The sequence below is a fragment of the Pristiophorus japonicus genome, chromosome 18, assembly GCF_044704955.1.
Source record: "Pristiophorus japonicus isolate sPriJap1 chromosome 18, sPriJap1.hap1, whole genome shotgun sequence".
Classification (NCBI taxonomy): domain Eukaryota; kingdom Metazoa; phylum Chordata; class Chondrichthyes; family Pristiophoridae; genus Pristiophorus; species Pristiophorus japonicus.
In genome coordinates this window covers 31,941,812-31,964,237 of record NC_091994.1, presented here as the reverse complement: position 1 = coordinate 31,964,237, position 22,426 = coordinate 31,941,812, and the positions used below count along the sequence as shown (strand labels likewise).

The 22,426-nt window shown below is 46.2% G+C and overlaps 1 protein-coding gene across 1 annotated transcript in view; it reads right to left on the bottom strand.

The window, feature by feature from the left end:
- myo1f (myosin IF) overlaps nt 1-22,426 on the bottom strand; it is a 210,045-nt gene that overhangs the window by 151,280 nt on the left and 36,339 nt on the right. The window contains exon 2 of the mRNA XM_070859819.1: nt 5,882-6,019. Within this exon, the coding sequence (XP_070715920.1) occupies nt 5,882-6,019 (138 nt within the window). The remainder of the gene's footprint in view (nt 1-5,881; nt 6,020-22,426) is intronic.

The window sequence follows — 22,426 nt, the reverse complement described above, 5'->3', positions numbered from 1 at the left end:
CTGCAACAGCAGAGTATAATCGGTTGGGAGATATGCAACACTGCGATCCAGAGATAGCGCCTCTCTCTAAGGGCCCAGGGATCCTATGGGGTAGGAAAACACAGGTAATGCATGATAGGGTTGTGGTAGAAGTCAAGGAGGGCCAGTGGGTGTGGTTGGTTCCTGAACCGGTTAGGAGACCTCTCATGTCATGGATACATGGCTCACTAGTTGGGGGACACCGAAAAGTAGAGGAGGCAGTTTCACTGTTAATGAAATTCGCCTGGTGAATCCCACACGCTACAAATCAAGGGGAGTGTTATTGCGGCAAGTTTGCAGGGGCTCGTGGGAACAGATTCAGATTGATTTTGTCGGACCTCTCCCTGAAGTTGGTAGTGATGGACGCATTCACTCGGTGGGTGGAGGCATTTCCTATGGCCAACCAGACCAGTGCCACAACTGCTCGGGTATTCGTGCAGGAAATCTTTGCGCGGTGGGGATTGCCACAGGTGATTGACTCGGCCAATGGCCCAGCCTTTGTCAGGGAAGTGTTCAAGGAGTTAAACGAATTCCTGGGGATTCCATAGCAATTTCATATTCCATATCATCCCCAGGCCGCTGGGATGGTGGAACGCATGAATCGCACTCTTAAAGTTGAGTTATCCAAAGTATGCGATCGTGCTGGAGGAGATTGGGTTAATCTTTTGCTATTTGTATTCATGTGGGTGAGGTCCTGGGTGAATCGAATGATTGGGGCATCACCATACGAGACCTTGTTTGGCCGATCCATGCCAATGTGGGAGAACCTGTTTGTACCCATGGAGCCGAGCCTGACATCTACCCTCGTGACAGAGGAGTGGGTCACCTCGCTCCAGAGGCACCTACATTTGGTTAATGGCTCGGCAGGACACATTGGTGCTGAGCAGGCAGCTCGCATAAAAAAGGAATTTGATCAAAAGGCTGACCTTCGTGCTTATCAGGTCGGTGATCAGGTTATGGTGATCAAAGATAGGAAGAGGCAAAAATTCCCCAAGAATAATCGATAAATTGAGTTCCTCTGTGTATTTGATCTGGATGGGTACGCATTTGTTTGGAAACATGCGATGCAACTGAAATTTTTTTGGAAAACAGTGGAGCATGCAGATTAATGTCGCGAATGATGTGGGGTGGCAGATAATGTTGGGTAATGTGTTTTTGCTGTTACATGTTTAGCCTTTCAGGATCGAGAACTATGATACGGTGGGGGGGTTAAGGAGATCTTCAAGTTGTTCCTCTCAGCGGGCTCTGACTGCCTTGGTATCCTTAATGAGTGCCTCTCGGTTCTTGGTCAGCAGTCGGGTGGGGCCTTGGGTGCTTGGGCCGTAGATGGTCTTGACTGCACTGAAGAATCCTCGCACGTCATGGTTGTCGGCCAGCTGCTGGATCTCCTGTGCTTTCTAGACCCAACATCTATTCTCACCATTTATATGGCTTGCAGATGTGGACTATATACAGCAGACATCTCAAAGCGCTGGAGAAGTACTACCAGTGCTGCCTCCGCAAGATCCTGCAAATCCACTGGGAGGATAGACGCACCAACGTCAGTGTTCTCGCTCAGGCCAACATCCTCAGCATCAAAGCACTGACCACACTCGACCAGCTCCATTGGGCGGGCCACACTGTCTGCATGCCCAACCCTAAGCAAGCGCTCTATTTGGAACTCCTACATGGCAAGCGAGCCCCAGGTGGGCAGAGTAAATGTTTCAAGGACACCCTCAAAGCCTCCTTGATAAAGTGCAACATTCCTACCGGCACCTGGGAATAGCTGGCCCAAGACCGCCCAAAGTGGAGGAAGAGCATCCTGGAGGGCACTGAGCACCTTGAGTCTCGTCGCCGAGAGCATGCAGAAAACAAGCGCAGGCAGCGGAAGGAGCATGTGGCAAACCAGACTCCCCACCCACTCTTTCCTTCAACCACCGTCTTACAGAGACTGTAATTCCCGTATTGGACTGTACAGCCACCTGAGAACTCACTTTTAGAGTGGAAGCAAGTCTTTCTCGATTTCGATTATGATGATGATGATGATAATGGTGTGTGAACTGATGGTAAGGGCTGTGGGCGATGTTGGGACATTTGAGTTACAAGTGCACTACCCCTCCGGACGGATGAAATGTCTCGACGAGCAACCTGACGCTTAGTGTCTCCCTGGGACATCCCGTAAATGTGACATGGAGCTGGTCTGAGAGTGTCAGCTTGGTCCAGCTCGAACTCTAAATGGGATGGATCGGACAATGCTCCATGGTAAATTTTGTTGTGTATAATCTGATTCTCGTTCTGCCATGGCACAGGGCCTTTCGGGAGAAGGGGCAGGTGTATGACTTCCAACTCCATTACGGTGTCAATTGCAAGTATTCCACGATCCTGGTTGGGCATCGGTCAATTGACATTGAACACATTCCCACAATGTATCGGATGGATTGGGTGAATAATAATCTTCGGGGTGAGCGATCAAGCTGTGTGGCAGCCAGCTGGCCCTCTGCAGGTACAGCTTAATCACCCTAGATGCTCAGTTAAGAATGACCACTTAAAAATGTTTCCCCAATTGTATCACGGTTGCTCAGTCGTTCCCAGAATGCTCTGATTACATTAAAAATGAGGTGTCTTTTCAGAAAGCGTGGTTCACCTCTTGGCACCAACAAAACAGGAAATTGTTTGATACTATCTTGGAATCCATAGGGGTCGGCACTGGGTTATTAAATTCAATGGATGTTGAAGGTTTTAGGAATAAACTACTGGCGATGACTCAGGCTTAAAGAAAGGGATGGGCACATGAGATTCTGATAACTGAGGACTGGAAGATCCTAACTAATGCCTCAATTAATTTCAACCGGCATACCCACTCAGTCCTGATGGCATTAGGGAATTTAACACTGCAGTGGTTAAGTAAGGCAGCGTGGGCTAGTCTTTGCCAAAATTTACAATTTAATCTGAACGAATTAGTAAGGAATATTATGCGAGCTTTATTCCATCAGAATTGGCAACTGGACTTGGCTCGAACAGCCCTGGGACCATTTGGGCCTGAATGGGTTAAGGCTCACTTGGGGGATTGTCAGTTTGATGGTTGTTTACTTGTGGCCCTTTAGCCACGTAATGGCACTCAACGAGTGCATTTCCCATTGTAAATTTTGGTTATCTCAGTGACAATGTCATAATGAGAGATGTACGCTCTATATAACGAAGCTACTGGGAACTACTCTGAAATTGATCTGAGATTTTGTTGAAAGTTTCACGACAAGTAAGTGTGATAATACCATCAGGGCAATGGTAATTTAATGTCTTGTATGGAACGATCTCATTAATGCAATGCTGAGGTTCGGCGGTTAAACAAATGTACAATTGTCAATACGGGGTTTGGGCGATTGTGTGTACATAATGTGTGTCCTTGTAACGGTTTTGCTGTTACTAATAACCAGCTACAGATATATATGCATCTGGAAGTTGGATCTTACTGTTCTAACCAATCTCTTTTAATTGTAGAGTGTGGTAATTTACATTTCTATCGGCACAAAGTGATCACAGACCAGTGGACTTTAACATGGCATCCTGAGCATCTGTGTCTGCAGCAACCCTACTTTGACCCTAATCGTGCTGCTATTTGGAAGAAGGAGATGCGGAAATAGAGTACAGGTTTTCAACAGTTACGGAGTTTGAATCAAGCGATTGTTGTGGAGATTAACCATCACACTGCTGAAATTGAGAATAAGAACATAATAAGAACATAAAAAATAGGAGCAGGAGTAGGCCATAAGGCCCCTCAAGCCTGCTCCGCCATTCAATAAGATCATGGCTGATCTGATCATAGACTCAGCTCCACTTCCCCGCCTGCTCCCCGTAACCCCTTATCCCCTTATCGTTTAAGAAACTCTCTATTTCTGTCTGAAATTTATTCAATGTCCCAGCTTCCACAGCTCTCTGAGGCAGCGAATTCCACAGATTTACAATCCTGTGAGAGAAGAAATTTCTTCCCATCTCTGTTTTAAATGAGCGACCCCTTATTCTAAGATCATGGCCTCTAGTTCTAGTCTTCCCCATCAGTGGAAACATCCTCTCTGCATCCACTTTGTCAAGCCCCCTCATAATCTTATACGTTTCGATAAGGTCACCTCTCATTCGCATGACTTTGGATCAGATTGGACGTAAGCTGGTGGGAGATATTGTTTGGATAGAGCCCGACAGCAACTGGTGTGATGAACACAATGATACACCCAGTTCTTATGCTGATGCTGTTTCAGTTAATTGTGTTGGTAATTTTGATTTATTATGGATGGCATGTCCGAAAAAAGGACTACAACTGGACAATGCTGTTGAACGAGCTAAAATGACGATACAAATGTTATCCAGATAATGCCTGGCAGAGAGACAAAGAGAAGGATTGGGGGAATGTGGGAGCGAAAGTCCATATGACCCGAATACCTCGCTCTCTGCGTAGTCTGTGAAATAACACATACTGGGTTAAAAGTTCAAGCAGCTTCCTGATGAGCATGGGTTGTAAATTGGGTCCGAGATCAAATCAGAGGATGTCTTGACAGGAAAGAAGATGCTCGACGGTATGAGAGTCATTCAACCATATTCAATGTGTCAATTTGGTCGCCTGTGTTATAGTATTAAAATGTAAGAGTGCATTGTGGCAATAACCCAATTTCAGGAAGTTGAGCGGCTGGTTGTTCAGTTTACATTGTCATTCTGTAAGTATTTTTATGTACCTTTGATGTACCATGATTTACTGATAGTATGTATGAAATATAAAAATAAAAGACCAAATTTTGTTTAACTTTTAGCAGTACACACGAGAATTGCGGTGTATGTCTCAAGGGCAGGGAGCATACATTGGAATCAAAGTGTATGGGGCCGATTTTCAGCAAGGTCTCCGCCCGCCCGCCTGCCGCCCAAAGTGCCACTGGTGGCCGCCGAGGTACCGGACGGTACTTTGGGCAGGATATTCATGAAGAAGGTCCCTCTAAGGTCGGTAGGTGGCAAATTAAATGGAAGCCATATGCCGCCTACCGACCTTCTGGGTGGCAGTGGGCGGGAGGTTGCATTCTCGGCGTCAGAGGCGCTTGCCGCCCAAGTGCCACTGAGAATGGAGTCGTGCCCATGGAGGGTCGAAGACCTGAAAAACAAAACAACAGCAAAATATAAAAAAAGTATCCGAAGACCTTCAGGGGACCCCATCCAGGTAAGTCGCTGTTGAGAAAAAGTATTAAAGTGTTCACTAACTTTTTTTCAGGCTCTTCATACTCAACGTCGGGGACAGACCAGCCTCTAGCCAGCGGTCCACCCCCGTTGTCCCGCCGACTCCCGCCCACAGGAATCTGGGAGCTCGGCCGGCGGGAGCTCAGTTGCACCATTCGGCCGTCCGCTGATGTCAGCGGGCGGTTCTCAGTGGCTCTCTCCTCCCGCCCGTTTCAGGCCACCACGAAAGTGGCACTGGGCGGATCTTCAGGAGGAATGTCGGCGGGAGTGGGCGGCAGCGGATGGCAACGGACGGTGAGGTGCTGAAAATCGGCCTATGTCTCAGTAACTTTCAAACTGGTTTTTGTGTCATATGAAGTTTAAATAAAGACCTGCTCCTGCCATTACTACAACTGAGTGTGTGTGTAATCTGATGTTTAAAGCAACAAAACAAAAATGAGCAAAAAAGCAGTCCAACAAGTAGCTTCTGTACTGCATTTAAAATCTTACCATTCAAGGTGCCTTTCCTCTCCCTATTCTTACTTCAAAAATATACTTTACAATTTTTTACATTGCATCTGCCACCAATGTGCTCTACCTGGCAGCCTTTTTACAACCCTCAACACAGTTGTTCACGACTGTCAATAGTTTGTAAAAGTGCTTTAAATGTTCGACTGAACTGAAAGGATACAAAAATGTAATCATCCAAGTAGCGTTTCTTAAGATTTTCCACGATCGCTTCCTCTGTGATTTTAGAAAGAAGAACCATGTCATCCACTCCACTCTGTTTGACATTGTGACTCTGCCAGTGGTATCTCTCCTTACTCCCCTGTGTAAAAGAGTGAATATGAACATTAAACGGTATGAAAATAATATACATGGGATTTATTTTACATGTATATATATATGAAGCACATACACATATATATTATATAATACTTTCAATAATTGTACAGCATAAAACAGGAACGAGATTGCAAACTTTTACGTTTTCATAATTTATTTTTTCTCCTGCAGTTGTACTTTTAGAAAACCAGGATACTCCATTTCACCTTCAGCCACTTGGAATTGGGGGTGGAGTTATGTTGTATATTTCTTAGAAAACATGTTAATGATGCCTTATAGCCAAATGTACCTATGTTGCGATTTTGAGCCATACAGATGGAGAAGGTTCCACGATTGATTCTTGGTCTTCCACTGACAGGAATGGCATGAGTATTTGGATTGATCAGAACGGTCTCCACAATTGAATATCTTACTGTCCAGATTCTGCCCATTCCATTCTGAAGCGGTCACAAAGTGGGCCCACAAGAGCAGCATGGAATGAGTCTCCCTCTCATTAAATCCATTATCACCTAGCCCACCCACAGTAATGTAATGGAGATTAGGAACTCATTTGTAATTGAACTGAAGCTGTGCATCACTGTGTAAACTTTCCCCAGCAGCTAGCTTGTACTTATAGAGCACCTTATCATGTCAACGTAACATCTCAAAACAGTCTTCATTGAATCATGGAAATTGCAGCACAGAAGAAGGCCACTTGGCCCATCATAGTTATGCCAGACTATTCTAATTCCAATTTCCTGCTGTCTGGCTTTCCTAAATGTTAAGTACTGCGCGGGCTAGCCATGCTTCCGTTCATGGGGATGTCTCCGTCAGCTACGCTTTGGTTGATGCAATGTGCTATCATTCATCGTGGTCCTTCAAATCAGCCTGCTGCCTGTGCTGTGTGTGCCTACTTATGCCATCCTGCCCCCTCCTTTGCTGCTAACCATTTGTCTGTTCTGTTATATTTTGCAGAACTTGAGGCCAAGCCTGGCGAGGCTGAAGTTGATGCAGTAGAAGATTCAGATGCGGACGAGGAGAAATCTTCCAATCCCATCTTCCAGACCAAGAGCATGAGGGTGAGGGGGAGGGGGAGGTGATGGATGAAGCCCACGCTGTTGTACTCACTCTGGAGGAGGTGCCAGGCCCTTTCCTGAGTGGTACGAGTGTTGGGACATTCTATGGTTTCTCACAGTCCGAGGCTGCGGGTCCCAGTGGGATGCAGCGAGGCATACCCAGGGTGAGGAGGGGAAGGAGAGCTGACAGCACTCTCCTGAGGTGCAGGATCTAACAGATGTGGTTCACATGATGGCAATGAGTGCAGAGAGCATTGACCTTACATGGTCACTCCTGGACACCATCAATGGGGTGTGTGATGAGGTATCGGCACTGTTGGGAGCAGTAACAACACTCTCACGAGAAATGGAAACACTGTCTGGGAACATGAGGGAGGGAATGTTGCAGGCAGCTGATACAACGTCGGTGCACATGAGGGAGGGAATGTCGCAAGTAACTGATGTGCTGTCAGTGAACATGAGGGAGGGAATGTTGCAGGTAGTTGAAACACTGTTGGTGAACATGAGGAACGGAATGTTGGAGGTAGTTGAGACATTGTCAGGGCACATGAGGGAGGGAATGTTGGAGTTAGCTGTTGCAATAAGGGAACACACCCAGACCCCGCACCCATTGACAGAATCAACTGCCACTCCCACTCCAATCCCCAGACCAGCCTCTGAAGAGGCCCAAGCCGGGCCTTCCACATTACCGCCTGCCCCCACCGCTGCCCCCTCCCATCAAGAAGTGCGCATTACCTGAGATGTTTGAAAGCATAAGAGCTTGGTACCAACCTGAGAAATGCTCCACCACCGCCTGCAGGGGTGGAGTCAACAAGACCAAACGCAGTGGGTATTGGCGTTAGAATAAGGTGGAGGAGAGATGGGTGCAGCCTTTCTTTGCTGCTGCTGTTGTTATTGTTGTTGTTGCGTGGCGACCCCGACCTGCGAGAGACCATCAGCGGCAGGTCGGGGCCATAAAAGGAGTGGCTAGCGGCGGCCCCGGACAGTGTGGTGGGGCCGCCGCTTCAAGGTACAGCGCGGGCTCATGCAGAAGGGCAATGGCAGCAAAGAGGGACGTCATCAAAGTCCAGGTTGGTGATTGGAACGTGGGCAGGTACAGCAGGAGTGGCGAGGGAGCGGTGAGAAAATGTAGAGGGATGTGATTGGGACCTGGGAGAGGCGTGAGTTCGGGGCCAGAAGAGGCGAGGGCCCAGGGGCAGCACGGGCCAGCCCACACTGCGACATGTGCGTGCACTAGGCCCATGCAGCAGAGCAGGTCTCCAGTTGTCTTGGGTAATCCTTGCCACTGGACCAAGACCTAGCTCTGTCAAGTGGGGTGGCTGGTGTGCAACGGCCACCACACATTAAAAAAATCCACGCACAGGCATCTTCCACCTTTCAAGGTGTAGTTTGGGATCGGGAATATTAGGTCCTTCATTGAAACACCTGTGAACTCATCCCTTTTTGGCGTGGAAGCAAGTCATCCTCGCTTCGAGGGACTGCCTATGATGATGATGTTGTTATTGTTGTTGTTGTTATTATTGTTGTTACTGGTGTAACTGTTTTTAAATTAAAAATTTTTGTAAGTTATGTAAATTTACAAGTTTAAAAGTTTGTAAGTGGTCAAGTTTTTAAGTGATCTTAACTGAAAACTTTAATGTTTGATACAAAAATATTTTTATTAAAGTTAAGTTAAGTACAAACAAGTGTTTGTTAAACTTTTGAATAAAATATGTTTTAAATTATAACTGAATCATTTCCATTATTTGTTCCATTATTAACACAACTTTTTGAAGTAAAGAAGAATCATTTCCATCATTTGTTCCATTAACACAACATTACGGAACAGGTCCAAACAGTAAACATGGTCCATGTGGAATAGTTGCCACTGAGCCTTCAGGCAGCAAAGCGTTCACGGATGAGCTGCTGGCGCAAGGCTCGAGCAATCGTTAAAGGGGCACGATGGCCTGCCCTCCTCCGCCGTCGTACTCCAGGTTCAGGTAGTTGCATGTCTTCCTCGTCCTCCTCCTCCTCCTCCTCATCATCTGCATCTTCCTCCTCATCATCAGCCACTCTCACCTCAGCTGGGTCTTCTACTACCAGTTGCTGCTGCCTCATGATGGCTAAGTTATGCAGCATGCAGCCAGTGAACTGACTGACAATCTCAGGAGAGTATTGCAAGTAGCCTGCGGAATGGTCCAGGCATCGGAAACGCTGTTTCAAGATGCCAATGGTCCCCTCTATTATGCTGCGCGTCGCAATGGGTGACATGTTGTATTCCCGGTCTGCTGCCGTCCGAATTATGCGTAGGGGCAGCATGAGCCAGGTAGTGAGGCCATACCCTTTGTCTCTCAGTAGCCAGCTTTACCCTTCTGGCTGCTGCTGAAACATGGCAGATATACTGCTCTCAGGTAGGTTGAATGCATCATGGGTGCTCCCAGGGTATCTCGCATCAACTGACATGGTGCGATGCATGTTGTCACACATGAGCTGCACATTAACAGAGTGGAAGCTTTTTCTGTTCCTGTACATCTCGGAATCCTCCAAAGGTGTTTGCAAGGCGATATGGGTACAATCAATGCAGCCCTGCACCTTTGGGAAGCCAGCAATCCTGGAGAAGCCCACAGCCCTTTCACGTATTGTCTGGGTGGTCATGGGCAACTTAATGTAGTAATTCCTCCGGGCATATAGTGCAGCAGTCACCTGCCAAAATCAGATATGTGTTTAATGTTGAGAAATGGCACACACATCCCCAGTTGTGGTCTGGAATGATCCAGATACTGTAACCTTCACTTCAACTGACAAAGCAGTCCTCCTAACGCTTTTAGGTTGCAGGTCTTCTTTTACTAACTCACAGATCTCGGTTACGACTTCTTTGCGGAAACGCAGCCTTTTGGCACAGTCTGCATCACTCAGGTGCAGGAATGAACGCCTGTCTCAATATATCTTACGTGGGTAAGGCCTCCTGCCCATCATCCTATGTACTCTGAGGTTCCTCATGCGATGACGTCGAATCAATCATCTCCTCCGCAGCACCATCATGCAGAAGGCTTGCACGAGGTAAGGCATTGTCAGTATTGCCGCCATGATTAGATTGTACCTTTGCAAGAAGCTCAAAACAGGACAAACTTCTTTGTTCTCTCTCTCATCAAGGTCGACGCCCTAGTATGGACCACACCCAGGTCTGCGCATGCGCAATAGTCTTGCTTAGAATGGGAAGCTAGGAATTCAACTGAGGACATTTGAGGCAACAAAGTCTAATGCAAATCTTTAATTTTAGATTTTTTTTTCAAAGTACCACCCCACCACTGTCTCCTCATCGGGCTCAAGGGTCGTCTGGCAGAATCACTCCCTCGCAGGGACACAGGGGCTCGGCAAACACCCCCCAATCCCCCTGGGCTTCTTTTGATGCTGCTGCATAGTCTAAGGGTTCTCATCTCGTCAGTTCGGCTTCCATCCCCCCCGCCCCCTCCCAACCCACCGGGCTTCTTTTGAAGCCGAGCTTGCGTCCAGGCGAGGGACCGAATCTGCCGGCCGACGCTCCGACCCTTGAGCCTGGTTTGGAGACGTTCGGTGGTGGCATGGCACTTTGAAAAAAATCCAAAATTAAAGAATTGCATTAGACTTCCATTTTCTGGGTTTTAAGTTTGAAAAAATTAAGCTTCATGATGCATATTTAATGTGTTCTTGACTTCCGCCAAAACTTCGCCTGAAGACAATGGCACCTTTCTGCAATTATTTTTTAATGTGCGCTGGTTTTTCTTAAGTGCCCAGAAGGTTTATTGGGAGTGGTCACATATTCCGTCCTAGGAAAAATGTAAGTTGGCCAAACTTGCATAAATGTGAAAAACTAGCGCAGACATCAGGTTACGCCCCCATGACGCAAAAAAAAAACTAACTTAAAAAAATCGTAACTAATTGAGTTACGCTGGTGCACAATCTTTGGGGAAACTTGGATATTTTAATTTAGGCCAAAAAAAAGTGGCACGCGCCAAAAAAACAGCGCAGAGAACTGGGGAAAATTGAGCCCAAAGATTTATCCAGCTACATTCCAATTATATTATAGTTTCTGCCTCATAACCACTTGTGCTAAAGCATTCCACATTTTAATCGCCTTCTGTGTGAAATTCTTTTTCTAGCTTCCCTCCTTCCTAATCCAGAATCTATACTCTTTATTACCAATTCACCAATCAGTCAAAGCAATCTTACACTGTTTACCTTTGAACATTTTTCATCATTTTAAAAACTGGATTAAATTCCTCCTTAATCTTTGTTCCAGTGGGAAACTTCTTGAACTTTTCTTTACAACTACAGGTATAACATTCTGAAAAGTGAGGGAAACCTGACAGAAATTGTGGTTCACAAAGGAGCCAGTGACATCGGGAAGAGTAGGATGGAGTTCTTGCAAGGTTAGGCTCTGTGTTAAAGTGCAATACTGAGTGGGTAATAATGTGAAGGTGATTCGAGACATTGGATACGGTAGGAATAACGGATTGGATACTTTAAATAAAATCAAATAATTTCTGTTTTTATTTCAGATTTTCAGCATCTGCAGTCTTTTGCTTTTATTTTGTATATTTTAATACATGAAAGGAAGGTTTCTGACTCCTAGGACACTGGGACATTCGAGCCAGGGGAAAGTTCTAAAGAGGGCACAGATTTAATCTGAATCAGACCAGTACCAATGTCCTTGAAGAAAAGGTAAATAAGTGAGTGGGAAAGGATTTAAATATGCAAGGTGTAAGAAGTGATAATAAAGAGTGATGAAATTAGAAAAGATATAGAAGCTATATTTTATGGTACTGAGCAGATGCTGTCAGACAGCGTTCAAAATACAATGATACAGCAGTTAAGTGTGCATTGTACAAGAATGGATTCCCACGTGCCGGTGGGGATGTTGCACTTTATCAAGGAGGCCTTGAGGGTGTCCTTGAAAGGTTTTCTCTGCCCATCTGGAGCTCGCTTGCCACGTAGGAGTTCTGAGTAGAGCGCTTGCTTAGGGAGTCTCGTGTCGGGCATACGGACGATGTGACCCGCCCAACGGAACTGGTCAAGTGTGGTCAGTGCTTCGATGCTGGGGATGTTGGCCTGATCGAGAACACTGACGTTGGTGCGTCTATCCTCCCAGTGGATTTGCAGGATCTTGTGGATGCCGCGCTGGTGGTACTTCTCCAGCGCTTTGAGGTGTCTACTGTATATGGTCCACGTCTCTGAGCCATATAGGAGGGTGGGGATCATTACTACCCTGTAGACCAAAAGCGCCCTAAGACTGCCCTAAGTGGAGGAAGAGCATCCCATCGCCGAGAGCATGCAGAAATCAAGCGCAGACAGCGGAAGGAGTGTGCGGCAAACCAGACTCCCCACCCACCCCTTCTCTCAACCATTGTCTGTCCCACCTGTGACAGAGACTGTAATTCCCGTACAGTCACCTGAGAACTCACTTTTAGAGTGGAAGCAAGTCTTCCTCGATTTCGAGGGACTGCCTATGATGATGATGTATAAGAATATGACCATATGAGAAAATAATGATAAAATAAACGTAAAAGTCAAGGGCTGGCTAAAATATAGGTCTCTCGGTGTTATATCTGAAAATTTCTTAAGAATAAATTGGTAAACTTGAAGGTTCATGCTGGAGAGGGAGGCTATGATAGCATCAGCATCACGGAGACCTGGTTCAACAGGGACACAAGGTTGGTTACATACAAAGGGATGAGGAACACTTTGTAGACATAGAAAGGACAAACTGGGTGGAAGTATAGGGGCCGAAATTTACCTTCGCCCAAAACGGGTTGCACCTTCAGCTCCTGAAGTGTTTATTCCACCACTTCGGATGAGGTCACTTCTTTTGTTAAATTCAGCTCTTTGGCGTTTTGTTTTGCAGCCGACCGGAAGTCGGTCATAATGGAGGCGGAAGTGCGGCAATAAGTACTCTAGAGGGTTGGAAGTGGAGGCGGGACGGAGTCTCCACCGCTGTCAATCAGCAGCAGAGCGGAGATGATGTCATGACGCGTGTGCGTCACCCTTCACTTAAAGTAGAGAGCGTTCAGCACTTTGTAACTTCGGTCCACTGGGCCACCAGGGAAGATTTAGGCCGGGCCAGCGGTATGGCACCAAAGAGGGGGTGCCAGACTGCCTGTTGGTGGCCCGGTCGAACCTGGGGGCATAACTGAAGGACCGCCATGGCGCCGGCGTTGCCATGGCGCCGACAGAAAATGCTGTTGGGGGCACCGCGTGGTGGGTGATTGATTTTTACAGTGAATGTCGTGGAGGTGCGATGGAGTTGTGGGAGATCAGCGGTGCGCTCTTTGATGATGAACTTAGGATGGTCGGCGGAATGTTGCAATTTATCAAGGAGGCTTTGAGGGTGACCTTGAAATGTTTCCTCTGCCCACCTGGGGCTCGCTTGCCGTGTAGGAGTTCCGAGTAGAGCGCTTGCTTAGGGAGTCTCGTGGCGGGCATGCAGACGGTGTGGCCCGCCCAACGGAGCTGGTCGAGCGTGGTCAGTGCTTCGATGATATAAGCATTGGCTAACATTAAAATAAATATTTGATAATTCCAACAAAAATACATTCCATTGAGAAACAAAAGCTACACAGGAGCTAACTAAAGAACTTAAGGATAGCATTAGATTGAAAGAAGCTTATAATGTTGTGAAGAATGGTAATAAGCCTGGGGATTGGGAGAGTTTCAGAGACCTGCAAAAGATGAAAAAAAAACTGATAAAAAGGAAAAAAAATAGACTATGAGAGAAAACTAGCAAGAAATATAAAAACAATGTAAAATATGTAAAAAGAAAAAGAGTAGCAAAAGTAAACATTGGTCCCTTAGAGGCTGAGGCAGGAGAAATTATTATGGGGAATAAGGAAATGGCAGAAATGTTAAACAAATATTTTTTATTCGTCTTCACAGAATGATTCAGCAGCATGGTCTCCAGTCGTCTTGGTTAACCTTGCCACTGGATCAAGACATAGCTCTGTCAAGCCTGTGTGGTGGCTGGTGTGCAACAGCCACCCCACGTTAAAAGAATCCATGCACAGGCATCCTGCACCCTTTAGTATGTAGTTCAGGACCTAGATTGTCAGGTCCCTCATTGAAACACCTGTGAATTCATCCCTTTTTGGTGTGGAAGTAAGTCATCCTCGGTACAAGGGACTGACTAAGACTATACTAGAAGATGCAAAAAGCATACCTAAAATGATGGGGAGCCAAGGGTCTAATGAGGATGAGGAACTTAATGTAATTAATATAAGTAGAGAAAAGGTACTAGAGAAACTAATGGGATTAAAAACCGACAAATCCCCTGGATCTGAAGGCCTACATCCTAGGGTTCTAAAAGAGGTGGCTGCAGAGATAGTGGATGCATTGGTTTTGATCTTTCAAAATTCCCTAGATTCTCGAACGGTCCCAACGGATTGGAAGGTAGCAAATGTAACACCGCTATTCAAGAAAGGAGGGGGAGATAAAACGGGGAATTATAAGCCAATTAGCCTGACATCAGTAGTCGGGAAAATACTGGAATTTATTGTTAAGGAAGTGGTATCAGGGGAGTTAGAAAATCATAACATGATTAGGCAGAGTCAACATCATTTTATGAAAGGGAAATCGTGTTTGTCAAATTTAATAGAGTTTTTGAGGATGTAACTAGCAAGGCAGATAAAGGGGAACCAGTGGATGCAGTATATTTGGATTTCCAAAAGGCATCTGATAAGGTGCCACATAAAATGTAATTATACAAGGTAAGAGAACATCGGATTGAAGGTAATGTATTAACTTGGATAGAGGATTGGTCAACAGACAGAAAACAGAGAGTAGGGATAAATGGGTCTTTTTCAGGTTGGCAGGCCGTAACTAGTCGAGTGCCGCAAGGATCAGTTCTGGGGCCTCAGCTATTTACAATCTATATTAATGACCTAGATGAAGGGACCACATGTAATGTATCCATGCTTGCTGATGATACAAAGCTAGGTGGGACAGTAAGCTGTGAAGAGAACACAAAGCGTCTGCAAAGGAATATAGATAGACTAAGTGGCAGTTATGTGGCAAATAGAGAATAATGTAGGGAAATGTGAGGTTATTCACTTTGGAAGAATAGAAAAACAGAATATTTTTTAAGTGGTGAGAAACTTTTAAATGTTAGTGTTCAGAGAGATTTGGGTGTCCTTGTGCAAGAAACACAGAAAGCTAGCATGCGGGTACAGCAAGCAATAAGGAAAGCAAATGGCATGTTATCCATTATTGCAAGGAGGTTGAAGTATAAGAGTAAGGATGTCTTGCTACAATTGTACAGGCCTTGGCGAGACCATACCTCGAGTACTGTGCACAGTTTTGGTCTCCTTATCTAAGGAAGGATATACTTGCCTTGGAGGTGGTGCAATGAAGGTTCACTAGATTGATTCCTGGGATGAAAGGGCTGTCTTATGATGAGAGATTGTGTAGAATGGGCCTATCCTCTCAGGAGTTTAGAAGAATGAGAGGTGATCTCATTAAAACATACAAAGTTCTGAATGGGATTGACAGGGTAGATGCTGAGAGGTTGTTTCTCCTGGCTGAAGAGTCTAGAACAAGGGGGCACAGTCTCAGGATCGCGACCCTCGAGGTTGGCTTTGGCCCCTCTTGGGGCGCAGGGCGGAAAGGGGTCACCGTGGGCTGCTAAGGGGTCTCCGTGCATGGCAGCGCTAAAGGGAGGTGCAGAACCGGGCAATTTCGGTTCCATAGAATAGAATCATAGAATTTTTACAGTACAGAAGGAGGCCATTTGGCCCGTCGTGCATGTGCTGGCTCTCTGCAAGAGCACTTCAGCTAGTCCCATTCCCCCACCCTTTCCCTATAGCTCTACAAATTCTTTTCTTACAAGTACTTATCCAATTCCCGTCCGAAAGCCACAAGTGAATCTGTCTCCACCACCCTTTCAGGCGGTGAATTCCAGATCCTAACCACTCACTGTGTAAAAAAGTTTTTCCTCATGTTGCCTTTGGTTCTTCTGTCAATCACCGTAAATCTGTGTCCTCTGGTTCTCGACCCTTCTGCCAATGGGAACAGCTTCTCTCTATCTACTCTGTCTAGACCCCTCATGATTTTGAACACCTCTATCAAATCTCCTCTCAACCTTCTCTGCTCTAAGGAGAACAACCCCAGCTTCTACAGTCTATCCACCTAATTGAAGTCCCTCATCCCTGGAAGCATTCTTGTAAATCTTTTCTGCACCCTCTCCAAGGCCTTCACATCCTTCCTAAGGTGTGGTGCCCAGAATTGGACACAATACTCCAGTTAAGGCTAAACCACTGTTTTCTAAAGGTTCGTCATAACGCTTTTGAACTCTATGCCTCTATTTATGAAGCCCAGGATCCCGTATGCTTTTTTAAACCGTTTGCTCAACCTGCCCTGCAACCTTCAACGATTTGTGCACACATACCTGCAGGTCTCTCTGTTCCTGCACCCCATTTAGAATTGTACCCTTTAGTGTATATTGCCTCTCCTCATTCTTCCTACCAAAATTTATAACTTTGCACTTTTCTCCGTTAAATTTCATCTGACACATGACCGCCCATTCCACCAGCCTGTCTATGTCTTCTAGATGTCTACCACTATCCTCCTCACTGTTCACTATACTTCCAAGTTTTGTGTCATCTGCAAATTTTGAAATTGTGTCCTGTACACCCAAGTCAAACTCATTAATATACAACAAGAAAAACAGTGATCCTAGTACCGATCCCTGGTGAACACCAATGTATACCCCTCCTGCATCCGAAAACAACCGTTCATCACTACTTTCTGTTTCCTGTCACTTAGCTAATTTTGTATACATGCTGCCACTGGCCCTTTTATTCCATGGGCTACAACTTTGCGGGAAAGTCTATTATGTGGCACTTTATCAAACGCCTTTTGGAAGACCATGTACATACACATCAACCACAATGCCCTCATCAATCCTCTCTTACCTCATTAAAAAAACTCAATCAAGTTTATTAAACACAATTTACCTTTAACCAGTCCATGCTGGCTTTCCTCAATTAATCTATATTTGTCCCGGATTAATGGCCCCAAGTTTCCACATGATTTGCTCCTGATTTTTAGGAGCAACTGGTGTAGAATGGAGTATCTTAGAAATCGGAATTCTCGTCATTTAGTTTGCTCCAGTTCTAGTCAGTTAGAACAGTTTCACTTTGGAACAGAATTTTTTTTTCAAAAGGGGGCGTGTCCGGCCACTTACGCCTGTTTTCAAAGTTTCGTCAGTGAAAACTTACTCCAAACTAACTTAGAATGGAGTAAGTGAAGATTTTTGTATGCTCAAAAAAACCTTGTCTACACTTTAGAAAATCAGGCGTAGGTTACAAATCAGGCGTAGGGAATGGGGGAGGGGGGGGGTTTAAAGGGAAGTTTACAAACATTAAACACTTCAGTTTTACAAATAAAAAGCCATCATCAATAATAAATGATACATCAATAAATCAACCAATAAATCAATCAAAAAAAATTAATAAGAAATAATTTTTAAAAAAATCAATAAATAAAACATTTTCTACTTACCGACTGCAGCACCGGGAGCCCTCCAACAGCATGCTGGGATGCCCCCCCCCCAGTATGTCTCTGTCAGTGTCTCTATCTCTCTGTCTGTCTGTGTGTGTCTCTCATTCTCTGTCTGTCAGTGTCTGAGTTTCTGACAGCGAGGGGAGGGGGAGGAGGGGGGTAGAGGGAGAGAGGGGGGGAGCAGAGGGAGGGAATGGGGAGAAGGGGGAGGGATGGGGGAGAAGGGGGAGAGGGAGAAGGGTGGGGGAGAAGGGGGAGGGGGATAAAGGGGAGAAGGGGGAGAAAGGAGATGGGAGGAAAGGAGATGGGGGGAAAGGAGATGGGGGGAAGGGGATGGGGGGAAAAGGAGATGGGGGGAAGGGGATGGGGGGGAAAAGGAGATGGGGGGGAAAGAGATGGGGGGGAAGGAGATGGGGGGGGAAGGAGATGGGGGGAAGGAGATGGGGGGGGAAGGAGATGGGGGAAAGGAGAAGGGGGGGAAGGAGAAGGGGGGGAAAGGAGAAGGGGGGAGAAGGAGATGTGGGGGGGAAAGGAGAAGGGGGAGGGAGGCTGAACGGGCCGGGCCCGATACTTCGGGCAGGGCCCGTCCCCAGCACCAGATTTACAGGTAGGTGGCGTTAGGTCGGGTCGGGGGGGTGGTGGGAGGGAGGTCGGTTCGGTTCGGGTCGGGGGGAGGGAGGGAGAGGGAAGTCAGGTCGGGGGGGAGGGAGGTCAGGTTGGATCCAGTCCGGTGGGGGGGGGGGGGCGGGGTGGAAGCGTGAGTCGGGTCGGGTTGGGTCCGGAGGCGGAGGGGGGGGGAAGCGGGAGTCGATTCGGGTCCGGAGGCGAGTGGGTGGGGGTGGAGCGGGAGTTGGGTCCGGTCTGGGTCGGGCTGGGGGGGGAAGCGGGAGTCGGGTCCGGTCCGGACGCGGGGTGGGGGGGGGGGGGGGAAGCAGGAGTCGGGTCGGGGTCGGGTCCGGTCCAGGGGCGGGGGGGGGGGGGGTTGGGGGGAGCGGGAGTCGGGTCAGGTCGGGTCCGGTCTGGAGGCGGGGGGCGGGAAGCGGGAGTTGAGTCGGGTCGGGAGGAAGCAGGAGCTGGCCATGGGAGGAGCCTTATTCACGCAGCCCCAGTGAGGCCATTCGGCCAGGGCTAGGAGCTGCGTGCTTCGGGCCCCTCTCACACAGTTTCGGGCACCTGGAGCTACTGCACTTACGCGCCCACTGTAGCGTGCATGTGCAGAGGTCCCGGCACTGTTTTCAGCGCAGGGACCTGGCTCCGCCCCCTACAGCTCCTGCTGTGCTGCGCCGAGGGCTAGAGGGCCTGCCGGGAGGTGGAGAATCTGGAGGGTTTTTTTAGGCGCACTTTGTGGCGTGAAAAACGGGCGTCCAGGTCAGGACTGCGCCATTCTAGGCGCGGCTCGAAACTTGGGCCCATTGTTTCTAAAAGCTTCTCAATTACCGAGGTTAAACTGACTAGCCTGTAGTTGCTTACACCCTTTTTTGAACATGGGCATAACATTTGCAATTCTCCAGTCCTCTGGCCACAGCCCTGTATCCAAGGGGTTTTGGAAGATTATGGCCAGTACCTCCGTAATTTACACTTTACTTCCCTAACCATCTTAGGATGCATCCCACCCGGCCTGGTGACCTATCTACTTTAAGTACACCCAGCCTTTCACGTACCTCCTCCTCATGAATTTTTATCCCATCCAGTATCTCAACTACCTCCTCTTTCACGAGGACTTTGGCAGCATCTTCTTCCTAGGTAAAGTATTCATTTAATACCTTAGCCATGCCCTTTGCCTCCATGCATAGGGCTCTATTCACTGAAATTGACTTTCCTCCAATTAAGTACTTTTACTCTAGATTGCTCCCTGTCTTTTTCCATAGCTAGTCTAAACCTTATGATACTGTGCCCGAAATGTTCCCCTACTGATACTTGCTCTACTTGACCCACCTCCTTCCGCAGAACCAGATCCAGCAATGCCTCCTTCCTCGTTGGGCCAGAAACGTACTGACCAAGAAAATTCTCTTGAACACAATTCATTTCTGCCCTTTACACAATTTATACCCCATTCTATATTAGGATAGTTGAAGTGCCCCATTATCACTACTCTATAGTTCTTGCACCCCTCTGTAGTTTCCATGCAAATTTGCTCCTCTATATCCTTTTCACTAGTTGAGGGTCTATAGAATATACCTCGTAGTGTAATGGCACCTCTATTATTTCTCAACTCTAACCAAATAGATTCTGTCCTTGACCCCACCAGGACATACTCTCTCTCCAGCACTGTAATATTCTCCTTAATCAATACTGCCACACCACCTCCTTTCTTTCCTGAACACTTTATATCCAGGAATATCCCAGTACCCAATCCTGAGATCTCATAGAAGCATATAAAATTCTGACGGGATTGGACAGGTTAGATGCAGGAAGAATGTTCCCAATGTTGGGGAAGCCCAGAACCAGGGGGTCACAGTCTAAGGATAAGGGGTAAGCCATATAGGACCGAGATGAGGAGAAACTTCTTCACCCAGAGAATTGTGAATCTACGGAATTCTCTACCACAGAAAGTTGTTGAGTCCAGTTCGTTGGATATATTCAAAGGGGAGTTAGATGTGGCCCTTATGGCTAAAGGGATCAGGGGTTACGGAGAGAAGGCAGGAGTGGGGTACTGAAGTCGCATGATCAGCCATGATCATATTGAATGGTGGTGCAGGCACGAAGGGCCAAATGGCCTGCTCCTGCACCTATTTCCTATGTTTCTATGTCTTTATGCCCTTTTTTGAGCCAGGTCTCTGTTATCCCAACATCATATTCCCATGTGTCTATTTGCGTCTACAGTTCACCAACCTTATTTGCCACGCTTTGTTCATTCACACATATGCAATGTAAACCTTATCTTAGACCTTCTTAAGAGTATTCTTTCTTCGTGTGACCTAACCCAATACCACACTATTTCTTACTCTAGTGCTATCTGTCTCTCCCAGTACTTTTTGCACCATGTTTTCCTTTCTAATGGTTCATCCTAGTGCCCATCCCCCTGCCAAATTAGTTTAAACGCTCCCTTAGCAACCCCTCCCCCCCGAGAAGACATTGGTCCCAGGTCTGTTGAGGTGCAACCTGTTCGGCTTGTACAGGTCCCACCTCCCCCAGAACCGGTCCCAGTGTCCCGGGAATCTAAATTCCTCCCTCAGGCACCATCTCCCCAGCTACGCATTCATCTGCTCTATCCTTCTATTTCTATACTCACTAGCTCGTGGCACCGGGAGTAATCCGGAGATTGCTACCTTTGAAGTCCTGCTTTTAAATCTCTTTTCTAGAACAGAGTGCCAGTTTGAACTAAGTGAGGAGGGGATAAAAGTGTGATTGCAGGAACTGAGGAGTGGGAGAGAAGTGTGTCAGTGTGAAGGGGGGGGAAGGGAAAGGGATTTAAGCTTTAGGTTTCAGTGCACTTTGCACCACTGTCTCACCATGCTTTACGTATCCATTCATTTCCTGGGACTTCTGAATTGGTATAGTTTCATTTTTAAGTCTTCTGATGAGCAACATGTGTGCCAACTGTATACAATAATTTAACAATCAAATTTAGTAGCAGTGAGTATAAATATATAGCTAATTTCTCCATGTAAAATGAGAGAAAATCCCTGTAACTTTTGCTACATAATCTTCTGCTATACAAATGCTGGATCTGTAGTTCAGGTTATATGGCAGACAAGCCTGTTTCCCCATTGCATTTTCAGTCTACCTATGTGTGATAAACTTTTGTTCAGAGCTGCTGTTGAGAGTCAGTGTTTTTGAAGTTTTGTCAAGGTGTTTGAATCTATTGTTCAGATTTCGCTTGTTTTTTTTTAAGGTGACAGGCACGATTGTAAATAAAAGCATTTGTGAAGATGGTGCACATAACTGGTGTCACCCACGATCAGCACTTTGTACAGGTGATCCAAGCAACAACTAAATATTTTCTAAACTGACTACATTGTACTGACAACATCAGGTCACAAATGTTTGAAGGCTATAAATGGCTAACTGACCACATAAACTGTGAGTCACTAATAGATTGTGAAGCTCAGGTCATAGCTGGTACATTTATAGTATTCAACAAGCTGTGCGGAAGTATTCCACTGACACTAAATTTTTGCTTTGCTTCTTTCACTTTGAATACATTTAATGGGTAAATTAATTTTCGCTTTAAACATTTTGAGGTATAATTTTATTGTACTGATGGCAAAGTGAACCCTGACCCCGAGCAATATTCTTACAATTTTGGCTGATTATTTTGCGAGTTGTTATGATCTGCAATGCACGGCCTGAAAGGGTGGTGGATGATGATTCAATAATAACTTTCAAAAGATAAATACTTGAAGGGGAAAAATGCAGCGCTATTGGGAAAGGGTAGGGAAGTGGACCTAACTGAATAGCTCTTTCAAAGATGATGGGCTGAATGACCTCCTTCTGAAAACTTGTAAGTGACATACTGAATACAAACTGTAAACTTAACCTTGGTAAGCTGTCCTAATTGATAATAGTACTGTGTGCTGGTAAGGTACATGATTTTAGTTGGTTAACACTCCAATAAGGTCCCTGCCTACACTTGGGTGTCACTAACATATTATCCTAGGAATTCTTTCATTAATAACCAGGTTCACGCAGACAAAATGGCTCAACCTACTTGATACATAATAGCCCCAGAAATATGTCTGTTATAGCTTCAGGGAGATATACAGAAGAAAATGACTTAAATTACAATTCGGTTTACTAACTTGATATATTCATTGTTTTCTAAGTACTGTTCCTAATAGGCAACAATTGGATTATTCTCGGGTTTTATTGGATGGACATTCTCACAG